Source organism: Amblyomma americanum, chromosome 10 (genome assembly GCF_052857255.1).
Source record: "Amblyomma americanum isolate KBUSLIRL-KWMA chromosome 10, ASM5285725v1, whole genome shotgun sequence".
Taxonomy (NCBI): Eukaryota; Metazoa; Arthropoda; class Arachnida; order Ixodida; family Ixodidae; genus Amblyomma; species Amblyomma americanum.
Window position 1 is genome coordinate 90,259,674 of NC_135506.1, and position 12,046 is coordinate 90,271,719.

Consider the following 12,046-nt stretch of genomic DNA (forward strand, 5'->3'; position numbering starts at 1 on the left):
CGAAAGGCTCTCACGGCGAAATTCGCGAGAAGGGGGTGATGATCGGCGAGGGGGCGGCGACCGGGAGGTACGAGATGAAGCTGGCACTGGCGATTGAGAGCGTCGAAGGTAGTCCTGTATACCGCGGGGATGTTCACCGTGGCGGGGGCGCGGATCAACCCGGTTGAAACATCGAAGTCCGAATTCGCGGTACGGGCAGTAGCGGTATAAGTGGTTAGGTTCACGGCAGTGGAAAAACAGCGGCCTCCGGATTGCAGTCCTCCAGATGTCGGTTTTTCTGCGGCCCAGTGGTTCCAGGTCCAGGCGTGCATCAGACGGGGGCACAAACTCGTGGCGTCGAGAGCCGGAATCGGCAGCGGCCTGGTACTGACGATGTACGGGAGGTGGACGACGGACGGCGGCAGTGTAGCTCAGGGATCGTTGGTCGGCTGCGGCTACAATGGGTACGTCTTCGGACGCCAGCGCGTGTCGCAGTTCGTCCCGAACAGCCGTCGCGATGGAGACAGATGCAGGCTGGTCAGGATCTGGAAACAGCCTTTTCAGCTCCTCTCGGACGACGTCGCGGATAATTTCGGGAACATCGGCCCGGCCACCACCGCTCAGGCCGGACGAAGCAAGACTTTAGATAGCATGAAGGGCGCTTAGTCGCCGAAAGTGACTGGTTTTTGTCGCCAATGCGTGCTCGATGTTGGTAGCTTCAGCGACGAATTCGGCTACTGTGGTAGGAGGATTGCGGACGAGGCCTCCAAAGGTGTCATTCCGGATACCCCTCATCAAGGCCCGCACCATCTTCTCTTCAGTAGCCCGAGGATCATCGCGGACACTCAGACGCAGTACCTCTTCGACGAAACTTCTCACGCTCTCGGTGGGAGCCTGGATACGAGCGTGGAGCAGATCTTCAGCATGCTGTTGCCGATTCTGGTTTGCAAATGTGCGTACCAGTTTGCTCTTGCATATATCCCATGATGTTAGCGACGCCTCGCGGTTCTCGAACCAGTATTTCGCTGTGGCATCTAAGGAGAAATACAGGTTCTGCAGATAATGGTCGGGTGTCCATCCATTATGTCGAGCTACCCGTTCATAGTGCAGTACCCAGTCTTCAACATCATCATGTCCATCGCCACGGAACGGAGTGACAGATCTTGGGGTGACAGGCACGTAGACGATCCTCAGCAATCGCGGGGTCGGTTTCTTGTACCTGGGACGGCATGGTGGCGTTGGTCGTCCTAGATGTCCTCGATCCCGAGGGCAAGAGTCCGAATTCCGGCACTTGGTCTTGCTGCCGTCGGCTAGCGCGGGTCTCTTTCTCCTGAGGGCTCCAGGAAAACCCGGCGGCCGGGACTTAGTACCGGGCTCGAATTGCGAGGCGGGGTGTGTGGCATGAGATGCTAACCCAGCACCTCCAGCAAATGTCACGGCTTGCTTGACGTAGAGTCCGGCGGCGAGGACAGCTGGTGATAGCCGGAGCACAAGAACACCCGAACCAGAACACAGGTCCGCCAGCAGCAGCGTCATCTTCGGCACGCGGCAATCGCACTTCAACTTTCTCTTCGCCACAATACCAGCACACTGTGACATTCTGGCCAATGAAAAAACAGGTGAAGTGGCACGTAAAGGCCAGCAACATCGGACATACACTCGGACGTCTTCACGAACCCTGATGTCTCCAAAATGGATAAAAGTTGTGCTTCAGAGGAAATGTATCGGGTCTGGAGCTTGCCGAGACATCACTACCAATTGCTTTACTCACTCGACCCGCATCTCACAACAAGACTGCCGCCCAGAATTCCTCGCCACGTGGAAACGCTTTGTCACCGACTTCGCCTAAACGCAGTATTAACAAGCGGCTTGCGACACCATTTTTGTAAAAAGAACAGTCCGCTTTGTGACAACTCCGGTTCGATCGAATCTGTTGAACATATCCTGCTTGGGAGTTCTCTGCATATGATGACGGACGTGCGTACTATGAACAGCGCAAGGAAAAGCTCTCCGCCGTGCCTCTAACACTGGACAGTGTTTTCGGTCACTTACCCTTGTCTAGACAACAAAGACGTCCAATGAACTTTTTTTTACATATTTAAAGGACATTGGACATTTTGACAAGCTCTAATTTCACCTTGCATGTTGCCTTCACGCATTCTCGCAGTTCACTTTGTTAGCCCATTTATCAGACTACGCTTCATCATTTCTTGTGACATCATCTCTCGCAGATGCACATGAGCAGTCATTTAAAGGCCGAAATTGGTGTTGTGTTCCTTGTTTTCATTTTAACTTTCCCGCAATATTCTCCTTGCGTCTTTATCTTCCAAATTCCCTTCCCCACGGAGAGTAGCATACCAGCGATTTCTAAACTCCTGTTAAATTCTTTGCTTTTTCAATGAAGGGTATCTCTCTGTCTCTTGTTGTCACAGCCACTTTCATCCGTTTGTTGCTGCAAGCCTGGCTGTGCAATAAAGCGGAATGTGTCACGAGTTTAGAAAACTTGCCGTATGGCGTGAGCATAAGTTTTGTGCATCTGAAAAAAGTGTACCTTTTGCCAAAAATGGCGATCCGTTGTATTGGAATTCTAAGATTTTACGGCAATACTCAACAAGTGTTCAAACGTTTTAACCATGTCTCAGTACATAACTTATATGACTACTGTTTATGTTTTTGTATAAGAAATCGGATACCACTAATCAGAATGTGTTTTTTCAGTTCGATGGTTGAAAGGTTAACGTTCCCACTTACCATCTTTGACAGCAAGAACTTCGGTTTTCTTCCATATTGCAGAATTCACCTCGTGTGCCCGATATTATGTTATAATAAACCACGAATAATAAATATCTTATGCACCAGCAACGTCCACGTAGTAGAATGTAGCCTACGTGCTGTGAGAGCGAGGTTCCTGCAATAACACTAAATATTAATTGCGCAAAGCACACAGTTTTTATGCATATTTATTGTTTTCTTTCTATTATGCTTTGTTAAACTTTCTCACAATAAAAACTGATATGTTATTAGCTTTGTATGCAGTATGTTCGCTACATGCTACGTACAGGGGGCCAGGGTTTCAATGAAGCGAACATGGTTCGCTTTTTTCCTGAGCCTAGCCACATCTTTATGGAGTAAATAAAAATGGTATGAAAATGAAAGGTGGGACGGCAGCCACAGGCGCTGAACGCACCTCTTTGAGCAAAGCGCGGGACGTCCTACGGTGTCTAGAGAAGACGAAGTAACGAGGCACACTAAGGTTTTTGCTAAGAAAAGAAAAATTCATCCGCGGGATCTCCGGCCGGCGCCGATGGTGTTGCTGCGCAGCGCGTTCCTTCAGGTGCATTGCCAAGTCCATTTCAAAAATTGATTCATTCAAGCAGTGGCGAACGCGAACAGCTTGCACCCAGACCATGCATGTTGGAGCCATCACCGGACTTTGAACTGCGTAACCAGCGACGCTATGTAGTGCATCGACAAAGTAAGCGAAGTCGCCACATTTGCGCCGGTATGAAATCACGGCCGGTATGAAATCATATATATATATATATATATATATATATATATATATATATATATATATATATATATATATATATATATATATATATATATATATATATATATATATATATATATATATATATATATATTATATATATATATATATTATATATATATATATATATATATATATATATATATATATATATATATATATATATATATATATATATATATATATATATATATATATTGCCTAGGTTTATGAGCAAGTGACAGGAACAGAAATAAGGAAATGGCGTCGAAACACAATATGTGCACTGGATACAGCAACATGCAGCGGCACGCTACTTCTTGTAGCACTTTTTAACAAGATCGAATTCCAATCGGCGGCATATATACAGGAGTTTCGCGAAGTTATCTGTCTGATCACATATTTACAGAGAGCTGCCTATTTACATCCGAAGGCCTTTTAGAACTGCAATTGGACCGCCGCGCTTGCTCAGTCGTTATGGTGCTGGACCGCTGACCCGAAAGACGCGGGTTTTATTCCGGCCGCGGCAGTTGCATTTCTATGGAGGAGACCCCTATAAACCAAACCAGAACTACAATAGAATGTTGAACCGGTGGAGCTCGAGTTGGTTCAAGGGTGGACTGCGCTGCAACAGCCTACTGCAGCACTTTCCCACGGTGCTCAAGCTGTGCATTCTAGTGCCGTAGCGTCGAAGGTGCCCGGTCCCTGGCGCGTCGTAGAGTGGGCGATACGTTCGCGACGCTCACAGAACCGGTTTCTGCGTACACACATTAATAATGCCTCCCGCAATCGCGGTGGAGGACGGTGTTCTGGCTATGCACTACTCCTTGGGCAAAGCCAGGCCTAGTTCATTTCCCATGGCAGCCACAGCGGACCACCAATGGGATTGGCCAGTGCTAGATAACCGCCGGCGGGGATGGTGCATATCGAAGTGCCCCTACGTGCGACTAGGATAGCTCGGAAGCGTGCATGCTCAAGTGGCTCGAGTCTAATGAAGGTGACATCTTCAGAGAGAATATTTCACTTGACTACGGGGCCGTGAGAGAGCGCTGCTTAGTGATATATATCTCTGGAGATGCCACCTTCTTTAGAGTCGAGCCGCTTGAGCATGTACTCTTCCAAGCAACCCTAGTCGCACGTAGGGGTGCCTCGATACGCACCATCGCCACCGGCGAGGATTGTGCGATGAAAGAAATCGCTAGTAAATGGGCAAAAATAAAAGCTCAAAGCAGCCAGAAAGTAGACACGTAGCCAGTTGGAAATTTTCATCGCCAGATTTGATCGCAAAGTAGCCACTTTGGCGCAAAGTAGCCAACAGTGGCAGCCTTGCACAGAGTAGCCTCTTGCAATTGGCGCTTTCTCAGAATTTCCTTGCCGTTCACTACTATATCGAGCTCATAGTATGACACACAAAGTTATTCTCTGCAACCTGTTTACTCCTTCAGAACCTGCTTTGGTTCCAACACACTCCTACTGGTTCGAAGCAACAAAGCTATCTCCAGCACTTCACAGAGCCCAACTCTAGGCTACAATAACCTGTTCTAGAGAAAACTTGCGAATTGAGGGGTCAGGTGTTCACCGCGCCGAGGTGGCTGACACCGGTCGATCCGGCAGTTTCCATTCACTGTTTGGACTGAGCATCCCAGCCTGTCACCACTGTTGGACTGGGCATCTCAGCCTGCTGCCGCTGTTGTGGGATGAGAGATGAAACAGTCAAGGCCACGGTGAGTTAAAAAAATTTTATGTACAGTAAAAACAAGGGCGTTACAAAAACCGGCACAAGGGCCGAGAGCACAACGGGCTTGCACAAAAGAGTGAGGCGAAGCCCCGGGAGAACGTCTCTCTCGCTTGATTCCTCTGTCTGCTCCCCGTCTGCTTCTTCCATTCAGCACGGCGTGGTTTTTACACTCCAGGGCCGCTGCAGCCGTCAGGCGCTCGAACCCTCCAATCAAGTCACGCCGCTGGTCGCCGTTTCAGTGGGACGAATGAAAGAGACGGACTCGGCCCTTAAAAGATTGCAGCCGGAAAGGGCTACCGGTAAAGACCCGGTTGAGCCTCGAGCCGGTGCTTTCGATGGCGGGGCAGATCCCGCAAGGCGAGCATGGAATAATCATGCTGCAAGCCGCAACACGCCCGAAAGTCCAGGCTTCCTTTGAGCGATGGCGGGTGCATGGCGGGAAGCCAGCGGAATGCCAGCGCCATGCATGCTCGGTTGTAACTGTTCGCTCTTTTTGGGTGCGAGTAAGCCCAATGAATCGATCCTTTTGGAAGCCATCCTCTCTGTCTTCCTTACCGGTGGACTGCCGTCACCTTTAATGACAAAGTAAAAAAAAAACTCCCCGGAAAGTTACTACTTTGGAATGTCAGATTTAGCGACAGCTATTCAGGTATTTTTATGTGACGATATGCTGAGGTAAATATTATGAGATCTACATAGATATATTTAAATTTATCGGGTGTTCTGTTTAGTTTTCAACACACAGTCATTTCTTCGGGAATGGCTGTTTTACAGCCCGCCGGTTTCTAGCATGCCGGAGGCGCCGAGGAAGGAGCTCCGCTGCCGTGAGCTGAACAGCCAGTGTCGACGGGATACAGTGCGGCCGAGACGTGCCCCGGCGCGAGGCCACAGCACGGAGTCGAACGTCGGGCTCAAAGCCCCAGGTCGTCGGCTCGGGGTCAGAAACGGCGGGCACTCAGGTCTCCCCACGCCGGACGGCAGCAGTCCAGGTGTGGTCACCCGAGGCTGGAGGATCAGAAACCTCGGGCTCGCAGCACGGGGCTGGTCAGGGCACGAACAACGCTGTCCGTCCTCCACTAATCTGCTCCGCTGTGCCTTTCACGCAGCGCGCGGCCTTCGTCGCTAACAACGCTGGCCGACACAGTGTGTCGCTAGTTCCTTGCACACTCTCCCGCTACATATTCATAACGTCTCGCCATACCCTCCTTCCGCGGCACACTCCGTATGGTTTCGGTTTCGGTGGTAACGACACTCTGGTAGTGCATTCCTCCGCTTGCCATACCTTCCTCCTTCCGCGGTTATGCCCCTCCCTGTTGTTCCCATCGAAACGCACAAGCCGGTTGCGCTGATTGCGACTGCTACGTGAAACCCAGGATCTGGTGCTTTAAAACTGTCGCTGCAGAAAACGAGCTGGTGAAAACGAGCAGAAAACTAAATGGTGATGCCCTCCAGCACCGCGTTTCAAAGGCGGCGCTCCTTACTGCCATCCATCCACTTCTTTAGTTGTTAAAAAACGGCGCAAGGCAGTAATCATTATGAGAAGCAAACTACGTGCCAAAAGAAAGGCCTACATTTATAACCGTATATGAAAAAATTTAAATTTTCATAGCCAAAATAGGGGCTGTTTTCATTACGCGAGTAAATACGGCATACCTTTCGCTTGGATAGAAGTTAAAGTAAATATACTGAACAAGATGACATTGTTGTCTGGGTTCTGGTTGTGGGCTTCCAGTAACTCGATATTTGGCAGACACATTTAAGACATCTTCTGGGTGGGAACACGAAAGCATTACTGTCCCTGACGGCAGGAGATACCCAGCCACACACACGCCACGAAGGCAGAAACGCGCGCGTATGACACGACTCAGAACGCTGTACAAGCAAAGGCTGCATCACAATTTTGATAAAAAGCCTTGGAAGGCATGAAATTGGAGGTCCAAATGCGTCGGTTTGACTCCCTTCGCATCCTACGTTATTAGCAAATGTTTGATGTATGTAACGAAAAATCGTATGATTTTACCCGGAACACTGTAGGTATGGTAGGATTAGACATTTCATACGAATGTCGAGAAAAGTGGTGCCAAATGGAAGTCGGCCAGTGGCCAGTATATATAGACGAACGACACGCATAGGATTGTAATCACCACCACTGCAAAAAGTGGTGCTGATCGGCTTAGAGTGTGCGGCCGACAGCCACTCGATGATACCACTCTATTTCTTGCGATCGTTGGAAGATTCTGTACAGTCTACGAGTACACACATGCCGGAGGCTTTTATCGTAAGGTGGTTAGCAACGCTTCCGCATTAACAATATTTCCACTGTACAGAACAATATTGGCGATGTAGGGCGATCTAGGGGCATTAGGATGGACGCAGATGGCAGAGGACAGGGTTGAATGGGAAGATCGGGAGTGATATGAAGAGATCTCTGCCCTGCAATAGGCACAGTCAGGCTGACGATGATCATGATGTAGGCAATGGGTGGGAAACCTGGGATCAGTTTTCTGAAGTCATGTTGAAGATATTTCAATTAACTTTAATAGCTCACCCCGATGTTCCGCCGTTACTCGAGACGACGCTGCGCAAGCGATAGCCACCCTCGCACTGCACCCTCCATGGGACGGCTACTCCCAGATGAACCATACCCCACGACCTCAGGTTGCTCGTAAGTGAATTATGTCACGAAAAACCTCTTGTGCCCTTAATAGCGCAAAACCCGCGAAGAAAACATAGGTGAAATGGAGCGGAGACCTACCTGGGACTTTGAGGAAAACGCAGCAGCTCTCACGAAATATTACACAACTTACATCGTCCCCAAACGCTTTCAGCGAATGTAATACAGCAACATCACCGAAAAAGGCACGTCGTGCAGCGATCATTCATGCCTACATGCCCCCTGTATCGATAAATTCGGTTACTCTACTGGTGCCTTACAGGTTAGTAATTACAGCGTTTTTAATGCGAAAGTGTCATATGGCTATGCCCCCTGTCGGCAAAACTTGTCAGCAAAATTTGTCGGCACGACAACGCCGCCCCATATTCATGAATGGAAAAATGTTTAATGGTGTTGGACAACATATTAATGAGTGTGTAATATGTACTGCTGAGACTGACCAATCGTAAATAGTTAAATAAGTATTTAATGATTTTTAAGATTTTGTGCGAAGCGTCATTTTGTGTGAATGTGTTAGTGAAAAAATATTTAGTGTGTAAATAGTATACTAGGGATAAATTGCAACAAAAAAACTGCAATTAAAAATTAATTAATGTAATCGAAATACCGCAATTATAAAGTCATTGAAAGAGAAGTTAAAGCATGTGAGTGATAACAAAATAAAATTGTAATTAATTAATTACTATCTAACGAAATAAGTATAATTAAAGCAGTTGAAAAGTCACGTGCTAACTTGCGACAGGTGTTCGGACCAATCACATATGCGCCTGCAGTTGCATGGTTTAAGGCGCGGTTGATGTGTCTACCGAGATGTCGAGATATGAGAGCTACTGCGGTCTTTGCTCAGAAACCTTTCCTCAAAACACATGCTTTCGCATTCCTCCACGTAAGCAGAGCTAAGTTTCCTCAGAATTTTCCGGCGCCCGCACGCCGCATAACTTCTTTTAATCAGGAATCAATGTAAGACTAGTGCCGAGGCTGCGCCTCCCCGTTTTGTCATTGCATGCTTCCCTTCTGGACTATGCTCACTTCCATGTATTTGTTCTCTTTAGGGGTACTACATGGATCGCCTCATCGGAGAGAGTGAAACGACATTTGAGCAGTTGTTGTATTTCTACAGTCACGCCGATCTCCACAGCAGCTCGGACATTCTCTCCTTGCACTTTACCAGGAGTGACGGAAGGTCGCCCATAGAAGTGAGTGTTCCAGTCACTGATGTTTTCCAGCACCTTGTCTTTGTAGACATGTAGATTTGCATCTCTGGCACTGCAGGTTTGCGGCTCATTAGTTGTGTGTTCTCTTGTCGCCATTATGGCCAGCTAGGTTCCAGGCCTGAAAGCACGCCATGAAAGCGTGGCCAATGCTTGCAGGTACTCGAACTTTTATTGAAGAATCACTATTCACGGTGTCGACTGCAGATATAAATCGTTCTTGTGATCCAGCTATGCTTTCCACGTAGCAATTGGCCTCATGTACTGCTGTTAATGAAAGCTAGAATGTCCGTATGAATAGCGAACTCTGCGCCTCTGATTTCATGCTAAATGTTAGAAATGCATTCTTTCTGTGTTAACGAGTAACAGAAGCGTAGGGATAAAACTTGGGGGGAGCGGGTAGAAACCTTCGCCCTCGGTGTATGAAGTGATAGAGTTAATGGGTTATTGCTCATTTATGCGGAATTTGCATTATCTGCTTATATTTATCGCTGGGAGTCCTTATACCACTCGTGGCGTAGTGATGCCGCGGTTAAGCTACGCTAACTGCCTCGGAATGGGGCAGTTTCAAGCACATCCACATCCACCGGTGGGGCTTGTGTGGCCCAGGTTTCGCTTCCTGCTCAACCTGTCTCGACCAATAACTAAACTGCCACCTGTCATGGTGAGCAGCTTGCTGGCAATCCCGTGCTCAGGTTGTGATGACGTCACGAGGTAACCCGATCTAGGAGGAATTTTCTCTGGGAATTTTCGTTCACGCCGATGACGACAACGCCGAGATTTTCATTGAACGGAGCTCTTAATGCTGTCGCTTTAAAGACGACTCAAATAAAGCATTCTCTCCCGATATATTTCGTTAAACTAAATAATACGTAGGTGTGCTAGTACATTTTGTATGGACCAGATTGTCGAACCGAGCCAGACCAAAATAAAGAAATCGATATAGATCGATAAATTTAATGAAACGAAAGCAGAGAGGCCGGCCAGAAAGATTGAGATCTGGCCTGCTACTCTGCACTGGGGAAGGAGAGGGGAAGAAAGTGAGTCGTGGTGGGTGGCGGTGTGGTAACAAGTGAGATGAGAGTATGTGCACGCACATTTGATGGCATCACAACCGGGAGTCGAGGCCCGTGTAACTCAAAAAAACGTGAAAACTTCCTCGTTGCCTGCGCTGCTCGCCAACACTCCGGCCAAGAGCCTAGCAGTAAGTCTTCAGAGAGTGGCCTGCTGTCCAAACGCTTCAGGCAAGCAACCAACGTTAGTCCTTCACGCGCGTATACCGGACAAACCGCTAACACATGCCCCACAGACACAGCCATGCCACAAGTGGAACAGTTCAGGGTGTACGCTCGTTCAATGAAATGTCACCACTTTCGCGTGAAATCGACGTCTAAACGAAGTTTGGGTATCAAACATACTTGAAATCGCAGAATTCGTCGCGGTACCCAAAATTTAATACCCCGGATTTAGTCTTTTTCAGGTGTATAGTCGGAGAGTGTGGCTGGCTGTTCACAGTATCTCGCCGTCACACTCTTCATGGAGTTGGGGAACAACAGCTTGGTTTGGGGAACAACAGGGGTAACAAATCTTCATAGATTGCATTTGCTGCAGAAAAAAGTCGTCCGATCCATAGCAAATGTGCCATTCCTTTTCCCCACAAGAAATATCTTTATAAAGTATGATATCCTTCCAATCTTTGCGTTATACTTTTACAGGCTTCTATTATGCTATAAATACTCTTCGCAACAACGTGACAATCCCTTTATTGTACTTGGACAACTGAGAGAAAATAACAGCTGCCGTAACACTAGATACAAAGAAACTTGGATCACTCCAACATCAAGAACTTACTCTATGAACCAGTCCTTAAGTTACAACCTTCCCTCTTGCTAAACAAACTAATCCATGACAATTTTGATATTACCAGAAATTCAAAACACAATATCCGTGACTACTGCCGAAACAATTTCAATCTGTGAAAGAAGCAGACATGAGTTTTTTTTCTTTTTTTTGTATATTTTAGTGACGTAAAACATTTGCTTTGAGTACATGTGTGTATTGCGACTTTCGTTTTGCATGTGTGTTCGCGCTTCGCGTAAATGTGGATCTGCATCGGATACCCATGACATTACTAATTGATGTAAATGATGTGACCCTCGCCTTCCTTCTGTACTGCCACTGTCTCAAGGAGTCGGGACCTTCAGTCAAGCTGTTACCACAGCTTTTAGTCCCGGCTCCTCCTTTGTAAGAAAGGAAAATAAACTTGAACTTGAACTTGAACTTGAGTTCGAGAGAAGGCAAGTGGTGCTCGGTCTACAGAAAGGAACGACTGTACGGAGGCAATCGCTGAGCGCACTCTTTGCTTCGGCATCGGCGTTCTCATTTCCATCGAGCCCGCAGTGTCCAGGGATCCATTGAAATAATATTTTGTCATCTTTTTCTTGAGCAGATGAAAGGATCTCTGTGATTTCTATTACCAGACACTGGTAGGCGGTGTGGTGTCCTAAAGTCATAAACCGTCCTAAAATTTGTACTCTTAGCTTGGATTTCGTGAATATACATCCCCTTTGAGGTTGATCCTCGCATATGCGCCGAATCGCTTCCCTATGAGCCACAAGTTGAGCAGCGGTTCAAGTTGAAATATGATCTTGAATGAATTTGAGTTATCTGCCGATCGGGTATCACCACAGCTGCTGTCGAGGCCATTGGTGACACAGATTCTTCAGTGTATACATGAACACAATTAATATTCGGACCAGATATACGCCAGAGCAAGTTGCTCCGGTACACAGACTGGTATCATGAATTTCTTTAGTATTCCGGGAACACGCAGGCATACGGAAGGCTGAGCCATAACCCACGGTGGCTTGGAGGGATGATTTGGAAGGACATAGCCAGGAGGTATTTGAGAC

The 12,046-nt window shown here is 47.5% G+C and overlaps 1 protein-coding gene across 3 annotated transcripts in view; it reads left to right on the top strand.

Moving 5' to 3' along the window:
• The window catches only part of LOC144107023 (uncharacterized), a 204,923-nt gene that overhangs the window by 111,715 nt on the left and 81,162 nt on the right, over window positions 1–12,046 (top strand). For all 3 annotated transcript variants that reach the window (XM_077640005.1, XM_077640007.1, XM_077640006.1), the window contains exon 6: window positions 8,976–9,119. In XM_077640005.1, the coding sequence (XP_077496131.1) occupies window positions 8,976–9,119 (144 nt within the window). The remainder of the gene's footprint in view (window positions 1–8,975; window positions 9,120–12,046) is intronic.